The 21,365-nt window shown below is 37.3% G+C and overlaps 1 protein-coding gene across 1 annotated transcript; it reads right to left on the bottom strand.

Moving 5' to 3' along the window:
* Positions 1-5,673: 5,673 nt before the first annotated feature.
* Positions 5,674-11,929, bottom strand: LOC135643823 (protein neprosin-like). Its single transcript, XM_065161188.1, has 7 exons — positions 11,771-11,929; positions 11,473-11,559; positions 7,087-7,272; positions 6,509-6,688; positions 6,370-6,423; positions 6,162-6,284; positions 5,674-6,006 (listed from the first exon to the last, which is right to left on the bottom strand). Exons 1-7 carry the CDS (start codon positions 11,927-11,929, stop codon positions 5,674-5,676), a joined length of 1,122 nt encoding a protein of 373 aa, XP_065017260.1.
* Between the last annotated feature and the right edge of the window lie 9,436 nt (positions 11,930-21,365).

The raw sequence follows: 21,365 nt of genomic DNA, 5'->3' as shown, positions 1-21,365 counted from the left end.
ATAGTTTTGTCTAATGTAGTGAGCGGTTGTATTGTAGTACTACAAACTATTCTTGCTTATGTTTTTCAAACAAAAATACATAAAATCAAGATAAAACATACTGTCAAGCATTTGTATAAGCATACAAAAGTGATGAACAGTTCATTGAGCGAAAATATTACGGGTGCACGATGACTATTCATGACAGAAAGCTCCATAATAAGCCATAGACTAAAGCCTGATATCTCATAGAGTAGTCTAGAATAGTGCACCCCGCCTCAAAGGTGGAACGGTCTCCACAAACTTATCTCCAAGAGTAGTCAAACAAAGAGGTAGTTATGACTACACATGTTATAGACTATGACTGCTAATTGTAGCCAACAAATAAAGTGTAGTCATGACTTCAAAGTAGACTATGATTCCTAACTATAGCCAAAAAATAAAATGTAATATCCAGATATGCCAAGACTACGTATGGGTACAACACATTATTAAAAAAGATAATTACGAGATGCATACAATTCTTTAATATCATTCCTAAGATCTTTAACTAATAACAAAATTGAATTTGATAAAAATATCTCTCTCTTCGTGTAAATTGCTTCATACATGATCTTGAGTATTTAATAATCTTTGTCAAAAGCTAAGCATTATTTGTATATCGACACTCAAAGATTCTACTACATCTCTCCTTCCACATCCACCAAATAGCGCATCTGAAAGTAACCTTTGCCAATTATGTAAGATGTCCTTTTCTCGATAAACATTACATGAGTTCACTTAATTCTTGATGTAAGTTTAGCTGCGGTAGCCTATTGAGTTTAAATTGCCAAAGAATATCTTTTTATATCCATTTAGTGTAGTCACGAGCAAAATAGATGTGGTCAGCAGTTTCTTCCTGTTGCATACAAAGGGAGCATCGGTTAACAAGATAAATACCTCTTCTCTTCGTATTGTATATTGTAAGTAGTTTGTTAAGAAGGGTCTGCAATGTGCATAAGGAATGTCTATGTGATCCCGGTCGATCCCATGTCTAACTGCTTGAGATCCATTTATTATTCCTTTGCCTGATTTGATTTCATGCTGATGTAGCACTAAATTTGTCATTGTCCTGAGGTCAAATAAGCATATATAAAGAGTTGTTTTTTATTTGAATAGCTATGATAGTCGGCCAAAGTGATAACATTTCAAGATAATAGGATTAGAGAGATACTAGGTATCGTTAGCAATGAACTCGGAAACCTTTCAATCTTTGGGAGCCCCAAGATCTTTTCATATTCTATTACCATATAATTGAAATATACTATTCCAATTCACCCAAAGATCGTACCACATATTAGTACTAGTTCCAGAAGAAATCACATAGGAAATGTATTTGATTAGCCAATTCCTTGCCTTCAAAATTTCTTTCCAAGTTGCAGAGTGATATGTTTTTGCTGAAACTTCCCAAATTGATTCCGGGAAAGATACCTAGCAGAAATCCATTGTGACCGTAAGGAATAATTGTTTTGGCAGATACATTATAAGATCAAGTGGGGGGGTGATTAAAGATAAACTTAAAGCCGATGAGGAGATTAGACATAATGGAGAGCTTACTCACGGAGTACTAGACATGAGGATTATCATCATCTTAATATAAACCAAAAAGTAAATTAACTTAAATAAAACTCTATGAAGTACCCAAGTCGCTCCAAGAGAGCTAACATTAAAGATGAAACAAGGAGTCAAAGTATCAACCTCGTGGGCTTTTCTTGAATAAAGATCGAGGATATGAACTCTTGAATAATTCTTAGATTTCTTATTATGATGAAGCATACTCTTATTGTATAATGCCAAAGTTAAAAGGGAGCTTTGAGATACATACATTTTATCTTAATAGGAAAATTGAGAGAGAGACTAAAATAGAAAGTCTACTTAATTTGTAGAGACGAAGTTTGAGTCACAAAGTATTGTCATGGGGCATCTAATCCCCTAAATATCCTAAATCGAAAATAATCATAAAAATAAATAATAAATTAGGAATGTTCAATCTTTAGTGGAATATTTTATCCTTTTTAAATTTGATTTGATGATGAGAGAAGTTTGAAACCTAAATAAACATATTTAATTCAAAAATTAAATAAAACTATATTAATTAAATATTAATCTCGAAATAATTAGAGCTCTCTCTATTCTTGTGAGAGATCTCGATCCCAACGAAAAAGAACAAGACGTTATCGGAGAAGTAGTGCTCTAACTCTCCTAGTTTAATAATTTCATAATTTTTTATTTAATTATTAAAAATGAATAATCTGTTTTTGGGATTGGTGTAAATTTTTGAAATTTTTTATTAATTGTGTCAATTTTTAGAATGTAATACATAAAATTTAAGGTTAAAAATTATTCAAGAAAACCCTACTATAGATTATACATCTGATTATATTATTCGATATGACTTACTGGTAATTGTGTAAGGTTGTATCACTATTTTTCATGATTTACTGAATTTTTTAACTCAAATTTATTAGTTCTTTATGATTTAAATCATGAAAAATAATTTTAGGATTTTATGAATCATGTTTAAATTTTATTTAAATGATTCTGCACGTATGAAACTTGGATTTTTATTTCTTTAATTTTTTTAATCAATTACTAGATTTATTATAAAATTTTAGATCTTTGTTAAAATGAAAAAAAAGAGAAAAGCAGAATTAAAATTGATCTGACTCAGGTCTTATTTGGGTTACGGGTTCGACTCGAGTCCAATGGTTTTACTGGACCAGGCCGGTGGCTTGGCAGGCTCGGCTCGGTCAGGTGACGGGTTGGTGCTGCCGGCTGCTGGCGGCCAACTGCTGTGCGGCCCACTGGCTGCAACGCAGGCACGGCCCAGACTGTAGCATAACGCGGCTTATAGTCTGCAGCCCAATCGCGGCCCACTAGCGACAACTCAATCGCGTAATTCGTTGCAGACCAGGAGAGGCCTAATTATGCAGCCCAGCCCATACTTCATTTTGTCCTCTTTGATGCACGTGAGTGCATTGTGGCCCAGCACTGCACTGAACGGGCCCAACCCTATTTCAGCCTAATTGACCCAAGATTGAACCTGAATCAAATCGGTTTGACCGATTCTGACCAATTTCAGAATGATTCCGATCTAAGCTTGTTTTTATCTAAATTGGACTTAACCAAGTATAAGTTAGACTAGGTTAGTATGATTCCCGATTAGTCTTTTGAGGATTACGAGTCAGTACAGTTAGATTCTGGTTGAATTGAATCCGATTCAAGTCAATTAGATGGATCAATTAGGGTTCAGATTCATTAGGGTATGATCTATGATATTAATATTGTTTGATGACTTACACGAGGACCAGGATGTTGTTGAAGATTTCCTTTGCCATACCCTATTGGTTCGTTCATGGTTGTCGTACAACATCCAGTTCAAACTGAACCGTGTTCTAAAAGAGAAATGAAAGAGTGTAAATGAATCTTTATTGGTGTTATTTCCGTTGTAGCTATCGATTGGACGTGACTACATGAGTTTATTACTAGTAAATGAAAGAAAAAGAAGAGTAAACGTTCTCGACCCTGTAAATTGAGAGTGACAAAGAGTTCAGTGTGTGCAGGGAGTAAGCTAGTACCCATCTGGACGAACCTCTTGCGGACCATGTTACAACGACCAGTCTTCTGATAACCATCCGACTGACAGCAGAAGATCCAGAATATATATATATATATATATATATATATATATATATATATATATATATATATATATATATATATCGGTGAAGAACAAACATTACACACCATCTGCCAGTACTTGATGCCATCCAGCTTGAACGGTGTTAATGTAATTTTTGGGCACTCTTTGGCCTTTCCTAAGGATGATGTGGGTTGTGCTTGCTTGGTTCTCTGAAACACCTGAAAGCTGCACTTGCACCATAATTCTTTGGTCCCTTACCAGCTTCGATTGACACTCGAGCATACTGCACTTGGAGTTCAAGTATAATACTTTGGTCAGTCACGCATGCGTCAATGCAGTGGTGCCCCCTTGACCATCTGAAGAATGTGTTTGACTGAGTTCCAAGTCGGATCAGTGAGTGGTACGTCAAGATATGTTAATCGAAGGAATGCATGCATGCCCAATATTATTGTGTATAGGAAGGTCAATATACTAGTAGAGCGGTTTTCTTTGAAGCTTTAGTAAACTGTCATAGTAACCGTTCTGGTTTATGAATTTACCATACAAACAAACACACATCAAATGCCAATATAACTGATTATGAACTTAATATGGAAGACTAACTTTTTAAGAAAATAAAAATAATAACCTCTACGGTTCTAAGAAACCTATTATCCTTTTACCATAAATCTTTTGCATAGATGTGGGGAACTTACTTACAAGAAGATAAAACACCAAAGGATGGTATTTATGGTTATATCTTTTGCTTATCTTCTGTAACCAACGTGTCTCCCGTACGAAAGTATGTAACGCATACGATGCAACCAATGCATCTTCCTACACTTTCCATATTCTAATTTGCGAAATGACTGATGCAACCTTCACTGGTAATATATCCACTTTATCTCAATGCACACTAAATGGGCGAAGCATTTGATGGTCTGATGTGCCCAATGCATTTCTTCATGCTTGTTGATGCAACTTAACTTAGAAAAGTGTGCAACATGCTATTCGTGGCCAACTCATCTCCTTGTGCTTGACGAACACTAATCGGGCAAAGCTTCTACTGCACCTAACACAACCTTTGTTGTTAATGCATCACACCATCTTCGATGTATCCTAACATAGCGATGCTGGATGGAATCTTGGTGGCCAATGTATTTATCCGCAATCGATGCATCCTAATCTAAAAAAACATGCGACGTGCTTGATATATATGACCTTCATATCCAACACATCTCACACTCAATGCATCTTATCGAAGAACAAAGCTTGTGACATACTTGACGTAAAGACTTTGGAGCCAGTATGTCCCTTGCATTTGATATGGCCTAACCGAGCAACATGTGGGATGCATCCAATGCGATCAGTGCGTCTCCATATGCTTGATGCGCTATATAACACCAACCAAAGCATGAGACATGTCCAGTACGACCTTTGTCGCCAACACATCTAAACTCATTCGTTATTCTAATCTCTTATGTTATGCACAAGGGAACAGATTTTGACGAACTAAAAATTAAGCTAACGATCGATGCTTTATTAAGGAAAACTATCTTTGTCATTGCTAGACAAACATATTACCAATTCTACGAGGAGAGAGGAGTAGTGAATCGTTTACAAGGAAGGAGCTGGCCAAATCCCCAACAAATTGTTTTGCAGGAAGGCGGGGATACAGATACTTTAGAGAAATGAATTTTTGGAGCTCGAGAAGAGTTTCTCTCTTCGTCCAAATTTTGAGTCACCAAAATCTTTTTGTGTAACATTACTAAAAGAAAAAAACAGATCAAATCGAATTAATTATACTAAGTCGAATGGAGATTATGAACTTTTTTGTTTTCAAGAGACCATGTAATTTATTAGTTTCCTCATATTAAACGAAAGTGCAATTAGTATTTATTATATGCTGCATATATCTAAACAATTTTCCATTGTAGGGCGCAAGGCATGAGCGATCGATCAAATCATTCATATTATTATCAGATCAATCATTCATATTATTATCTTTCCAGTTGGTAGTTCTTGTGACTAAGTTATTTCTTCCAACCCCCGGGCCCACCGTAATACATCACGCCATTCTGAACGCGATAGTCAACGCCATAATAAGCCTCCCCGAGATCATTATATTTCCTAAAATTCACAGGCAATTTGCTATTGCTCTGTCCATCCGTCAATAATATATTCGTGAATTTTGCTCCATTGAGTACGCCACTTCCCATGGGCGGACTCGGTTCGTCAAAGGGCGAGTAAACATTTCCATGCATCTGCACCACGGAACTATCTGCCATGTTAGTGAAGATTTCCTTGGGCCAGTACCCAATGGGTTCCCTGTCGTTGTACAGCATCCAGTTGGAAGAGAACCGATCCTAGGATGAAATGAAAGAAGAGAGAGCTAATGAGTTTTCCATTCTTAATAATGGACAGAGATACAGAAACAACAACAAGAAGAAGAAGAAGAAGAAGAAGACTACTGATTCTCATCAAGAAGGAGAAACAAAACAAGAGCAAATAATTTTCCTACCTTGTAAATATCGAGTGACAAAGTGCTTAGTGTGTAGATCTTGCCAGGCGTTAACCGAGTACTAGTTTGGACAAACCCCGGGCAAACCAGGTTATAACAACCAGTCTTCTGATAACCATCTGACTGACATCAGAATATTGATTTAAAAATCAAAACAGCAACAAAACTAAAAAAGAAAGAAGAAACAATTCACGACGCCACTGCTTACAGTCCAATACGTGAAGAAATGAGCGCGGTTGTCCCCCTCCAGTTGAGGATTCACCTGGAGATCCATAATATGCATGCAAGTATCAGTGATGAAGAACATTCAAATTCCAAACTGACAAAAAAAAAAAGCCACTGCTTACCACCCATCCGGCCTGCACGGTGTTAATGTAATTCTTGGGCCCTTCAGTCCCTTTGCTAATGAAGATCTGGCTTTCGCTTTGTTGGTTGTTTGAAACCCCGGAGACCTGGAAAACGTCCAGCTTTGCGCTTGCGCCATAAAACATTGGTCCGTTACCAGCTGCAAATTCCACTCCGGCATACTACACATGGAGTTATTCCAACGTAGGAGGTCAGTAACGCATGCATCAAACCAGTGGTGCTTCGTTGACTACCCCAGATTGGAATGTTTCCAAAAATCTTTAAATAATATATATATATATATATATATGTTTTCTAAAAAACTATTTTGAATTTAAGATCGATTTTTTAAGAATCACGTTTATGGTCTCTCTTATTTTCCATCTTTCTATCTAATCTCTCCTCTCTATTTCTCTTCTTGTCTCATGTTCTTTTCCTTTTCAGACACCGGTTCAAACAAGTTAGTCTATGAGAAACATAAACGCAAGGTGCAAGAGGTTCAAAAAGTGTGAGAGAATAAATTAAAATTACAAGTTCAACTATAATCAAAAGCAATCGATCATGTTAAAATAAATCTTACATGATTGTCTCCACCACTGGTATCCGTTATCTGTGCTTGCTGTAGTTGCATGCGTGCGTACTTTCTTGCTCTTATTAGATCCTCTTTCGTTATCCGTCTGATAAGAACAGTTCCCCTAGGACATAGCCTTGGAAGCGTTTTCTTTGTTGTAGCTACCTTGTTTGTGTTATCACTGCGTTTTGGAAACTGTCGCACACAACATTAGTATGCTATATTATTCCTAAATAAAGATGGTAGGAAAGAAAACAAAGGAAACATGATAATGAACATGCAGTTTGTTTCTTTTTGCGTTAACCATTGCAACAAGAAAGTTCAAGTAATGCAAGTAGAACAAAAGGAAATTAAAATTGATTGCTTTGGTAGGATATATGCTGTTAGTTTGATAAGTCCTATAGTCCCACATTGGGAAAATCAAATTTGTTATCTCTTATTGGAACTATAAATAAGGGCTTGAGCTTTGAAGTCAGATGCACAACAATTGGCACCACAAGAAAAACCTAAGTGTTTGCTTTCGGTTTAAGTCCACACTCAGTTAAATAGTTTGGGCTTACAATTTAAGTTTTTCTTGTTTAGTATTTTCGGGTGTTTTATGGCCTAGGAATATCTTTCTAAGGCATTTGTAATTTTCCCTTTTATAGTAGTGATTTGCTCCTCTTTCGTCCATGGATGTAGGTCAAAGTCAATTGATCGAACCACGTAAATCTGGTGTTCTTATCGCTTTTATTCTTTTCGTTTTATTGTCTTTGTTGGGTTGCCAAAATTACCCTTTGGTAAATTTCCTAGGGCTAGCTCTAACAAACTAGTATTAGAGCCTGGTTTCAGGATCTTTTGACAACGATGACAATAACAAAGATTGTTGTCGAGAAATTCGATAAAAATGTTAACTTCGGCATGTGGCAACTTAAGATGAAGGCTATTCTAATTCAAGACGAAGTTGATTTGGCACTACAGGGAGCTGAGAACATTCCAGATGATACGTCAAAGGAAGATCTTGTGGGTATGGATAAGAAGGCCCGATCCAGCATTATTCTAAATCTCTCTGATGAGGTTTTACGGGAGGTAACTATGAAGACTACGGCTAAGAGCATATGGGACAAGCTTAAAGCCTTGTATATAAAGAGGACATTAGAGAATCGTTTCTACTTAAAGCAGAGTTTGTATATGCTTCGGATGACTGAAGGTACATCTATACTCTCACATCTTGATAAATTTGATTCCTTGATTATGGATTTGGAGAATATAGATACAAAAATTGATGACGAGGATAAGGCCCTATTACTCTTGTGTTCTCTTCCCCAATCTTTTACGCATTTCCGTGATACTTTGATTTATGGAAAAGAAACAGTTTCGTATCAAAAAATTAAATCTGCATTAAAATCTAAAGAGCAGATAGACAAAGATATCATTGGGGAAAGTAGAGAGAATCAGGCTGAATGTTTGATTGTTAGGGGGAGAACAGATAAAAGAGAATTTGATAGTAGTAGATCTAAATCTAGATCTAAATTCATACATAGAAATTTGGAATGCAGATATTGTCATAAAATGGGGCACATTAAGACTGATTGCTTTAAATTAAAAAATAAATTAAAGCAAAAGGAAAAACTTGTTGAGAAAACTACTGAGTCCGCTGAAGCTAGTGTAGCATCTGATGAGAATGATGAAAATATTTTCTTTGCTACTGATGACAGGACGATGTCTAAAAATGAATGGATTTTAGATTTTGGTTGTTCTTATCACATGTGTCCTAATAGAGATTTGTTTTCCACATATGAATCTTATAATGGTGGAATTATTTTGATGGGCAATAATGCCGCTTGTGATGTTGTTGGTAGAGGCATAATCCGAATTAAAATGCATGATGATATTATGAGGACGCTCACTAATGTTAGACATGTTCCTGATTTAAAAAAGAATCTCATCTCTTTAGGCACCCTAGAGGCCCTTGGGTGTAAATACACAGCTGAAGGTGGAGTTATGAAAGTTTCTAGAAGTGCTCTTGTTGTTATAAAAGCTTGCAGGTCTGGTAGCTTATATATTTTGCAGGGAACTACTGTCATAGGCTCGGTTGTAGTCTCGTCATCATCATTATCTGATTCTGACATCACCAAATTATGACATATGCGTTTGGGTTATATGAGTGAAAAAGGTTTGAGCATATTGAGCAAAAGGGGTCTACTTTGTGGATAGAGTACTGGACCACTGGATTTTTGTGAACACTGCATTTTTGGAAAGCAGAAAAGAGTCAGCTTCAATTCTTCGGCAGTTCACAAAACGAAAGGTATTCTTGACTATATTCATTCAGACCTTTGGGGTCTAGCTAATGTTCAGTCTAAGGGTGGTGCTATGTATATGTTAACTTTCATTGATGATTATTCCAGAAAAGTTTGAGTTTATTTTCTGAAGCATAAAAATGATGTTTTTCTAACCTTTAAACAATGGAAGGTTTTGATTGGGAAATAAATAGGTAAATAGATTAAACGACTTCGAACAGATAATGGCATGAAATTTTGTGAAAGTGACTTTAATAAATTTTACAAAAATGAAGGAATCGTTCGGCATCGCACTGTTAGGATGACGTCTCAGTAAAATAGTGTGGCCGAACGTATGAATATAACACTCTTGGAGAGAGCAAGGTGTATGATCTCAAATGCAGGGTTGACAAAGGACTTTTGGGCAGAGGCAATTAATATAGCCTATTACGTTGTCAACCGCGCTCCTTCTGCAGCACTTAACTTTAAAACTCCGGAGGAAGTTTGGTCAGGTACTCCTGCTGATTACTCTGATTTAAAATTTTTTGGGTGTCCAACATGCATGTATGTAAATGAAGGAAAATTAGAGCCTCGAGCTAAAAAATGTATTTTCCTTGGGTATGCTTCTGGGGTGAAAGGATACAGACTATGGTGTTCTGATCTCAAATCTCCAAAATTTGTAATCAGTAGATATGTTACTTTTGATGAATTATTTATGTTATCTTCCAAAGAGGATTCTACTAGTTGTACAAATGATAGTGTGCAAAAACAGGTGGAGCTTGAGATTGGTAGTTCTAATTCTTTTCTGTCTAACTCTTCTACTCAAAGAATGCCAATAGATGGTCCCGAGTCTACTGACGCAGATGATCCAGAGGAAGAACAATATTCCATAGCCAAGGATAGATCATGGAGAGATATTCGACCACCACAAAGATATGCAAATTTGGTTGCATATGCTTTGTCTGTTGCAGAAGAAACATGTGAAGTTGGTGAGCCTACTTACTACTTAGATGCAGTTTCTTATGATAATTCCGCTAAGTGGTTGATTGCGATGAATGAAGAAATATAATTTCTCTATCATAATAGAACTTGGTATCTTGTGAAGCCGCCTTCAGGTAAGAAAATTGTTGGATGCAAATGTGATACTATTACTGAGGGAAAAGTTCTTGTTCAAAAAATTCATATAAAGAATAATCCAACTGATATGCTTATGAAGCCTCTTCTAGTTTACAAGTTCAAGCAGTGCTTGGACTTGGTTGGTGTTCATTGTTGGTGATTGCCCATTGGGGCTTTTGTGAAGAAAGTGGAGCAAGTTTTGTTGGGACAAGCCAAGGTAGAGATTTGTTAGTTTGGCAAGCCCCATAGTCCCACATTGGGAAAATCATACTTGTTATCTCCTATTGGAACTATAAATAAGGGCTTGAGCTTTGAAGTTAGATGCACCACAATTGGCATCACAAGAAAAACCTAAGTATTTGCTTTGGGTTTAAGTCCACACTCAGTTAAATAGTTTGGGCTTATAGTTTGGATTTTTCTTGTTTAGTATTTTCGGGTGTTTTATGGCCTACGAACATCTTTCTAAGACATTTATAATTGTCCCTTTTATAGTAGTGATTTGCTCATTTTTCGTCCATGGATGTAGGTCAAAGTCAATTGATCGAACCACATAAATCTGGTGTTCTTGTCGCTTTTATTCTTTTCGTTTTATTGTCTTTGTTGGGTTACCAAAATTATCCTTTGGTAAATTTCCTGAGGCTGGCTCTAACATATGCCTTCCCATACAAACAGATACCCTGCTGATGCAACTACTTATAAAGTTAATACATGAAACTAAATTTTGACAAAATAGAAAAAGAATTCTCTATGGTTCTAAGAAGGCTGCTGTATTTCTTAAAGAAACACAGATCTTCCGCTGACCATAATTAAAAATCATAAAATGAAAGATGGTGTTTGTGCTAATTTACACCCCAATATTATATATACGTCAAATTTCAGAAAACACAAATTTGATACAAGATAACCTTAAGAAGCAAGAATAATGAATTCATGAGGCATTTTCATACAATAAAATTAGTAAATGTGTTTGATGCAAAAAAAAGAAAAGAAAAAGATATTGATGCCAAGGATGATAGGTTACCTGAAGTGTGTGATTTTTAAGCAAAGGATGATCGAAAGCCGGTTGCTTATAGATATCCACACAATCATAGGTAATCCCATACTCGTCCTGCGTACAAAAGAATAAAATTCCATTAGTTCCTATCTTTCTATCAAAAAATTAAATTAAAATCGAAAAGAGGATGCTTGCAATTGCCAAAAGGCACATTAATATGGTATCTGAAACCAAAACCTCATCATTTGCGTCGCTGCTACACGGATTAAAAGCGGGGCATGATGAAGGTATACACAGGGCTAAGATGAGAACATGTCGCAGTTACCTTGAAAGATTTCACATAAGGCTTGTTGAGGGTTTTGAGTTCCCTCTCTAACTCTCTGCCGTCTTCTTCAGAGAGATCCCAAGTATTATTTCCTGCTGCATGACTCCACCGAAAGAAACACAGGGCCAAGAAAAGAAGAATAGCCGACTGTGCTCCCATCTTTGATTTTTGAATAGTATGTGACGGTTGCTAACCCTATTTATACAAATTTTTCTATCAAGAAAATTAGTCATTATGGCATGGCAGTTATTGTAGAAAAAAGGAAAAAAATATACAGTTATGGCATGGCAGGAATAAATAGCCTATCAGGCAAACAATTGATGCAGAAAGATGAGCAATGAATTATTTATATTTGCATGAACGATATGGGAGGAAGAAATGGCTTATTAAGCAACAATTGATGCAGAAAAATGAGCAAGGATTTATTTATATTTACATGATCAATATGACAGGAAGAAAAAGGTTCTCAGGCAACAATTTATCACCCACAATATGAACTTACGAGGGTTTTTTTTAAGATGTTGTGAGTTGAATAAAGGCCCAAAGAAATTGCATTCTGTGGCCTTCCAAATCCTTTTCCAATGGAAATCAAATAAATAAATCAATCCATTTTGAGCCCCAATCAAATATTTCCTTCCGAATTTATAGACTGTTGACATGCAACCATCGAAATAACAAATAAGCTTTCTTATCGTTTATTATAGTAAAAAAAAAAATAATTACAAACTTTCTTCTCTCTCACGAGGAAAGCAATCCAAAACTTTCTTCTCATCCACAAGGAAGACAATTCTAAACTCTATTATATTCCTTTATCACAAGGAAAGACATTACAAACTTTTTTTCTCATTCAAGGTATAAAAATACATCCTAAATAGGAAAATGAGAGAGGATTCACTCCTTTAAACTATTCGAACCCATATTTGAGGACATCGGATTACTAACTTTAGTGTTGAAAGGATCGAGTCAGGAAACCTCTCTTGCCTCGATCTTAGTGCAAGTGGTACCTCGGGAATTTGACACCTTGGATCCATGTTGGAGCCATCTTAGATCCATCTCGAAAGCATGACATTTCCACCTTGAAGACACCTCGGATATTCCTATGCGCATGGGTTTGGACTACGTCGAGCTGACCAATATATCAATGATATTTTATCCTAATAATTTGGCACTAAAAAAAGGACCCAATGTCGTAGGAATATTCACCTACTAACCCTCTCAACGAACACTCTAATGAGAAGGCCTCGCTACAACCCACAACACTTTTGCTCATGAGAGGCAATTGTTATCCTTCCTAAATGTGGATACGTCCACCTCGGCATAGACGCTAATGAGGCATTAGCGTCTGTTCAACAGCCCAATCCCCTCATTCCCATGGACGAACTCGATCAACCTACTCGTTCCTACCGAGGTGTTTCTAAACCTCGCCCATCAGATGTAGATACTTACGACATATTGCAAGTTGTTGCCCTACTCCTGTTTTAACAAGCCTAATAAACGACGCCACTATCTCAAGCACAGATATTAGCTCAACTGACACCCATCGTAATCTCCCAAATTGACATGATCCCAACATCTTAGGATTGCCCAAGGTCCACGGAATTGCCAGTTGAAGGAGCACCCTACTCCCTAACGATAGAGTTCAGTGCACCATCACATCACCACTCTACTCTGCACCAATCCGAGACCCAATCGGTGGATTCAATGGATGACTCCTCGAAAGTCCAACTACAGCAAATGGGCCAATGCCTAGATGAGATGCAATGAGAATTCTATCAGTCTAAGGGGGACTCCAATCGATCCCACTTCGGGTCGATCCCGATTCACTCAGAACATCTAAGAGAAACTAACCCAACCAACTTTCATCTCCCATCGCTAGAAGCCTTTGATGACAATACCAACCTGGTTGAACACACTGTCATTTTCAACGCCTAATTGTCTCTCTGTGGTACCTTTGATGCTTTGATGTGCTACGCATTCCTGACAACATTGAGAAACCTGGTGTGAGAGTGGTACACTCATTTGAAGCCACACTCGATCGACTCCTTTGCTTAGCTCACAAAAGAGTTTGAATTCTACTTCCTCAGGAATGTATGCTCAGAGGCCATCGGTGGCAATGTTGCTTGGACTCAAGTAAGGGGAGGAAGAGACACTCTCCGAATTTGTTGCTTAGTACACCAATGAAATCTAAGGCATGCAAGAAGCTCATCCATCACTCATGATTCAAGCCTTCATGATGGAGCTCAAGCCTTCTCGCCTTTTCTGGACATTGGTGAAAAGGTTGCCAACAACCGTATTCGAGGTCCTCTAGAGGGCCAACCAATACGTAACTACCGAAGTGATGATCTCGAGTAAGTACGAGAAGGTGCGCAAAAGGTCGCGACAAGAGTGACTACTATCAGTCTTAACCTCGAGGTCACCAAGGTGAAGAGAAAATGATTGACCTGAGTTGCCTCATCCAAAGTCTGACTGGACTCCCTTGTATATGACTAAAACAAAAGTTTTTTTTACATATAAAGCAAAAAAGATTCTTGAACAACCCTCAATGAAGATATCATTGGAGAGGCGAAACAAATCTAAGTATTGTCACATCCACTGCAATTATGGCCATGGTAGAGGGAGAATTTAAAGACCCATCACAACGAGAGGACTCAAAATCTGCCATGACAAAGGGATGTCCTAAAATCCACCATGGCTAAGGGAAGATTTTAAGCCCACCATGACGAGAAGACCCGAGATCTACTACGATGGAGAAGGGACATGATATCCACCATGGTGAAAAAAAAAAATTTGAAGCCCACCATGGCGGGATGACTTGAGATCCATTATGGCGGAGAAGGGATATGAAATCTACTATGGTCGAAAAAGAATTTGAAGCCTACCACAATAGAGAGACCCGAGATCTACTATGTTAAAGAAGAGACATGAAATCTATCATGACAAAAAGAAGATTTGAAGCCTGCCATGGTAGGAAGACCCGAGATCCACTATGACGGAGAAAGAACATGAAATCCACCAAAGTGAAAAGAAGATTTGAAGCCTGTCATGGCAGGAAGACTTGAGATCCTCTACATCAAAGGTGTACGACCAAATGTGCACGAGAAGCACAAGTCAAAAAAACTCGACCTGCACTAAGATAAATCTGCTATGGTGGAGGTGCAAGGCCCAATGCACCCAATATATGAGAGTCATGAAAACTAGACCCACGCCAAGATAAATCCACTATAACAAAGGTACAAAGTTGAATGCACCATAGATACATGAGATAGGAAAACTCAATTGACACCAAAATAAATCCACTACGGTGGAGGCACAAGGTTGAATGCGCCCGAGATGTATGAGTCAAGATAATCTAGTTAGCACTAAAAATAAATCCGCTATAACAAAAGTGTAAGGTTAAATGCACCTAAGACACATGATTTAGAAAAACTCAATCGACATCAAAATAAATCCGCTATGGTGAAAGCATAAGGCCAAATACACCCAAGATGCCTGAGTCGAGAAACCTAACTAGTATCGAAATAAATTGGCTATGACAGAGGTGCAAAGTCGAATGTGCCCAAGAGGTGTGAATCGCTGGCCATCCCATTGTGGTAGAGGCATGAGTCAAATGTATCCGAGGTGTACGAGTCGAGAAACCCGATCATTGCTAAAGAAAAACTACCACAGTATGAACCTAATGGTCCTAAGACACTTAAAGTGGGAAAACTCAACCTACAAAATGAGAACCTCGAACATTCCCATGATGAAAAAAAATTGAATGACGTGTTTCAAATCCCTCGTGTAAGAGCCGCAAAGCACGCCTTTGAGAGGGACGATTGATAGAAAATTTACCAATAGTTAATAAGTAGTCACTATGTGTCATCCAAGTCATCCGCTTACATATATAAAGATTCAAAATGTAAAAACACAAGCTTCTTTCTTGTTTATGATGGCAAGGAATGTAATCACAAATTTCCTTCTTTCACTTTACGACAAGAAAGATAATCTTAAACTTTCTTCTCTTCGTTTATAATAAGGAAAGCAATATTAAACTCTCTTCTCTTCTTTTAGGAAGGATATCACAAACTTTCTTTCACTCCTTCAAGATATAAAAATATATCCTAAATAGGAAAATAAAAGAGGACTCACTCTTTTGAATTACTGAAATCCACAACATTGAATTACTAACTTGAGCATCAGAAGGATTTGATTAGGAAACCTCTCCCAACCTCAATCTTAATGCAAATGGTGCCTTGGGAGCTCGACACCTTGGATCTATCTTGGAGCCACCTTGGGACCATCTTGGATTTACCTCAGATTCACCTCGGAGCCACCTTAGTGTTGAATCCCGGATTTTGATTATAAAACCAATTGTTGAGTTTATGATCTAATTAATATTTGAGAAAAGTGATATAGGATTAATTTCAATCATAGAAAGGAAAATTGATTGAAGTAGGAGAATTAGACGTTGGGTCGAAGTCATAGATCGGGCATCAGGCCGGAAGAATCAGACATTGCGCTAAGATCGGATGTTGTGAGAGTCAACATGCTGATGGATTAGGCAATACTGTCACGGGCTTAGCCGGTTTTGCCTAAGTTTTGCGGCACCTATGCATGTCTGTTCGCAAAGATTAGCCTCCTCGAAATATCCTATGGTCCCTTAGGACCTACAAAAGAGAAAATGGGTTAGAGAAAGCGCCTCACTCGGGATCCATAAGTAAACCTTTCAGAAAACACTTCATAGACAATGCAAATTACAAATAGGCTTTACAAGCTCTGAATGGTTACACAACAAAGGGTCAAAATGGTCCACTATAGACCGAATATCTCTCATAAGTATCCATGTGACACAACCTTTATTTACAAGTCTAAGAAGGCCACCAAACCCAACTAAAATAGGTTGTTAAGCCTTCGATTGTTCCTTTACATGTTGTGAAAAGTATGAACAAACAGAAAGACAAAGATATACATAAGTATTACATTAAACGTCATATTTAGAACTTTGTCCATGACATCCTTCCCCACTTATTCCTCGACGTCCTCGTCGAAGCCTTTGCCAACACTATAACTCCTCGCCTTTGCTGAATCTTCAATCTTCTGCTCCAGTTGTAATACGCCTCTTGGCTCCCAACTGCTCTCCGCTATTGTTTTTGAGTATTCGAACTTTTGATCTGCCATGCTACTTCAACTCGCCAATGACTCTGACTCTAGTGTGGGGTTGGCTGAGTTGTGTTGATCCATGTTGGTTCCTACGGATCCTCGAGATGAAGGAAAAGATCATCATTACTATGTGCTAATATCTTAAATGCCTCATGCTGTTTGAACTAAGTGGATGCTTGTTAGAGCTTTAACGAGCATCGCCACGCAAACTTCTAAAGTTTTGGGTCCTTCCTCCATAAAATTTGTCCATCGACTCTTCTTTCACTTAGTTGTCACTTCCAAGTAGATTCGTATCACTTCCGCTTTCGATTAGCATTCTGTTGGGAAATAAAGCGAATAATCTACTCTCAGTAGCACTGATCACCATTGGTGAGGATTTGATAACTATTGTCTTATAATATCTTCGAAGGGTCTTTGAACCTATGCAGAGCTCCTCTGCTAGATAGATAGAGAATTGTGATACTTGGTTTTGTCCATTCTCTTAAAAGTAGAGAAGACAATGATTACTTGACTTCACCCGCCTCCTCAAGGGTTATACTTCATGCATCGAGCTGGTTACTGGCCTTTGCTTACTCTTTGCTCACACTTCTGAAGCACTCGAAGTGTTTGTACTCCTTGCATTCAGTTAGCTACTGTGATTCACCTTCTCAATACCATCGAACTTTTGGAATGCAGGAAATTTTCACCCCAACTTGAAGAAATGAATTTTTTAAGCTCGAGAAGAGTTTCTCTCTTCGTCCAAATTTTGAGTCACCAAAATCTTTTTGTGTAACATTGCTAAAAGAAAAAAACAGATCAAATCGAATTAATTATACTAAGTCGAATGGAGATTAACTTTTTTGTTTTCAAGAGACCATGTAATTTATTAGTTTCCTCATAATAAACGAAAGTGCAATTAGTATTTATTATAAGCTGCTGCATATATCTAAACAATTTTCCATTGTAGGGCGCAGGGCACAAAATCCTTAACTAAATTAGACCACAAGATAATTTTAAAGAGTAAAATTCAACCAAGGCATGAGTGATCGATCAAATCATTCATATTATTATCTTTCCAGTTGGTAGTTCTTGTGACAAGTTATTTCTTCCAACCCCCGGGCCCACCGTAATACAACACGCCATTCTGAACGCGATAGTCAACGCCATAATAAGCCTCTCCGAGATCATTATATTTCCTAACATTCTCAGGCAATCTGCTATTACTCTGTCCATCCGTCAATAATATATTCGTGAATTTTGCTCCATTGAGTACGCCACTTCCCATGGGCGGACTCGGTTCGTCAAAGGGCGAGTAAACATTTCCATGCATCTGCACCAGGGAACTATCTGCCATGTTATTGAAGATTTCCTTGGGCCAATACCCAACGGGTTCCCTGTCGTTGTACAACATCCAGTTGGAAGTGAACCGATCCTATGATGGAATGAAAGAAGAGAGAGCTAATGAGTTTTCCATCCATTCTTAATGGACAGAGATACAGAAACAACAACAACAAGAAGAAGAAGATCAAATAATTTTCCTACCTTGTAAATCTCGAGTGACAAAGTGCTTAGTGTGTAGATCTTGCCAGGCGTTAACCGAGTACTAGTTTGGACAAACCCCTGGCAAACCAGGTTATAACAACCAGTCTTCTGATAACCATCTGACTGACATCAGAATATTGATTTAAAAATCAAAAGAGCAACAAAACAAAAAAAAAAAAGAAAGAAGAAACAATTCACGACGCCACTGCTTACAGTCCAATACGTGAAGAAATGAGCGCGGTTGTCCCCCTCCAGTTGAGGATTCACCTGGAGATCCATAATACATGCAAGCATCAGTGAAGAAGAACATTCAAATTCCAAACTGACAAAAAAAAAAAGCCACTGCTTACCAACCATCCGGCCTGCACGGTGTTAATGTAATTCTTGGGCCCTCCAGTCCCTTTGCTAATGACGATCTGGCTTTCGCTTTGTTGGTTGTCTGAAACCCCGGAGAGCTGGAAAACGTCCAGCTTTGCGCTTGCGCCATAATAATTTGGTCCCTTACCAGCTGCAAATTCCACTCCGGCATACTACACATGGAGTTATTCCAACGTAGGAGGTCAGTAACGCATGCATCAAACCAGTGGTGCTTCGTTGACTACCCCAGATTGGAATGTTTCCAAAAATCTATAAATAATCTATATATATATATATATATATATATATGTCTGTATATGTTTTCTAAAAAACTATTTTGAATTGAAGATCAATTTTTTAGGTATCACGTTTATGCTCTCTCTTATTTTCCATCTTTCTATCTAATCTCTCCTCTCTATTTCTCTTCTTGTCTCATGTTCTTTTCCTTTTCAGACAACGGTTCAAACAAGTTAGTCTATGAGAAACATAAACGCAAGGTGCAAGAGGCTCACAAAGTGTGAGAGAATAAATTAAAATTACAAGTTCAACTATAATCAAAAGCAATCGATCATGTTAAAATAAATCTTACATGATTGTCTCCACCGCTGGTATCCGTTATCTGTGCTTGCAGTAGTTCCATGCGTGCGTACTTTCTTGCTCTTATTAGATCCTCTTTCGTTATGCGTCTGATAAGAACAGTTCCCCTAGGACATAGCCTTGGAAACGTTTTCTTTGTTGTATTATCACTGCGTTTTGGAAACTGTCGCACACAACATTAGTATGCTATATTATTCCTAAATAAAGATGGTAGGAAAGAAAAAAAAGGAAACATGATAATGAACATGCAGTTTGTTTCTTTTTGCGTTAACCATTGCAACGAGAAAGTTCAAAGTACTGCATGTAGAACAAAAGGAAATTAAAATTGATGGCTTTGGTAGGATATATGCCTTACTTACCATACAAACAGATACCAACTGCTGATGCAACAACTACTTATAAAGTTAATACATGAAACTAAATTTTGACAAAATAGAAAAAGAATTCTCTATGGTTCTAAGAAGGCTACTGTATTTCTTAAAGAAACACAAATCTTCCACTGACCTTAATTAAAAATCATAAAATGAAAGATGGTGTTTGTGCTAATTTACACCCCAATATTATATATACATCAAATTTCAGAAAACACAAATTTGATACAAGATAACCTTAAGAAGCAAGAATAATGAATTCATGAGGCATTTTCATACAATAAAATTAGTAAATGTGTTTGATGCAAAAAAAAGAAAAGAAAATGATATTGATGCCAAGGATGATAGGTTACCTGAAGTGTGTGATTTTTAAGCAAAGGATGATCGAAAGCCGGTTGCTTATAGATATCCACACAATCATAGGTAATCCCATACTCGTCCTGCGTACAAAATAATAAAATTCCATTAGTTCCTATCTTTCTATCAAAAAATTAAATTATAATCGAAAAGGGGATGCTTGCAATTGCAAAAAGGCACATTAATATGGTATCTGAAACCAAAACCTCATCATTTGCGTCGCTGCTACACAGATTAAAAGCGGGGCATGATGAAGGTATACACAGGGCTAAGATGAGAACATGTCGCAGTTACCTTGAAAGATTTCACATAAGGCTTGTTGAGGGTTTTGAGTTCCCTCTCTAACTCTCTGCCGTCTTCTTCAGAGAGATCCCAAGTATTATTTCCTGCTGCATGACTCCACGGAAAGAAACACAGGGCCAAGAAAAGAAGAATAGCCGACTGTGCTCCCATCTTGGATTTTTGAATAGTATGTGACGGTTGCTAACCCTATTTATACAAAATTTTCTATCAAGAAAATTAGTCATTATGGCATGGCAGTTATTGTAGAAAAAAGAAAAAAAATATACAGTTATGGCATGGCAGGAATAAATAGCCTATCAGGCAAACAATTGATGCAGAAAGATGAGCAATGAATTATTTATATTTGCATGAACGATATGGGAGGAAGAAATGGCTTATTAAGCAACAATTGATGCAGAAAAATGAGCAAGGATTTATTTATATTTACATGATCAATATGACAGGAAGAAAAAGGTTCTCAGGCAACAATTTATCACCCACAAAATGACACGTATATGAACTTACGAGGGTTTTTTTAAAGATGTTGTGAGTTGAATAAAGGCCCAAAGAAATTGCATTCTGTGGCCATCCAAATCCTTTTCCAATGGAAATCAAATAAATAAATCAATCCATTTTGAGCCCCAATCAAATATTTCCTTCCGAATTTATTGACCGTTGACATGCAACCATCGAAATAACAAATAAGCTTTCTTCTTGTTTATTATAGTAAAAAAAAAAAAAAAATTACAATCTTTCTTCTCTCTCTCGGGAGGAAAGCAATCCTATCTTTTCATCCTTAATGACAAGGAAGACAATTCTAAACTCTACAAGGAAAGACATTATAAACTTTCTTTCTCTCATTCAAGATGTAAAAATACATCCTAAACAAGAAAAAGAGAGATGATTCACTCCTTTAAATTACTCGAACCCATATTTAGGGGCATCGGATTACTCTTTAGTGTTCAAAGCAC

Source organism: Musa acuminata, chromosome BXJ3-7 (genome assembly GCF_036884655.1).
Source record: "Musa acuminata AAA Group cultivar baxijiao chromosome BXJ3-7, Cavendish_Baxijiao_AAA, whole genome shotgun sequence".
Taxonomy (NCBI): Eukaryota; Viridiplantae; Streptophyta; class Magnoliopsida; order Zingiberales; family Musaceae; genus Musa; species Musa acuminata.
The sequence above is the reverse complement of the archived record's forward strand: the minus strand, read 5'-3'. Positions and strand labels throughout refer to the sequence as shown.

What these genes read in the sequence shown, in the direction of transcription:
- LOC135643823 (XM_065161188.1), bottom strand. Translation starts at nt 11,929, where the DNA reads ATGGGAGCACAGTCGGCTATTCTTCTTTTCTTGGCCCTGTGTTTCTTT. An exon ending in CTTATGTGAAATCTTTCAAG is followed by an intron (nt 11,560 to 11,770) that starts GTAACTGCGACA and finishes TTTTGTACGCAG; the next exon opens with GACGAGTATGGGATTACCTA. An exon ending in TGTCACTCGATATTTACAAG is followed by an intron (nt 6,007 to 6,161) that starts GTAGGAAAATTA and finishes ATTTCATCCTAG; the next exon opens with GATCGGTTCTCTTCCAACTG.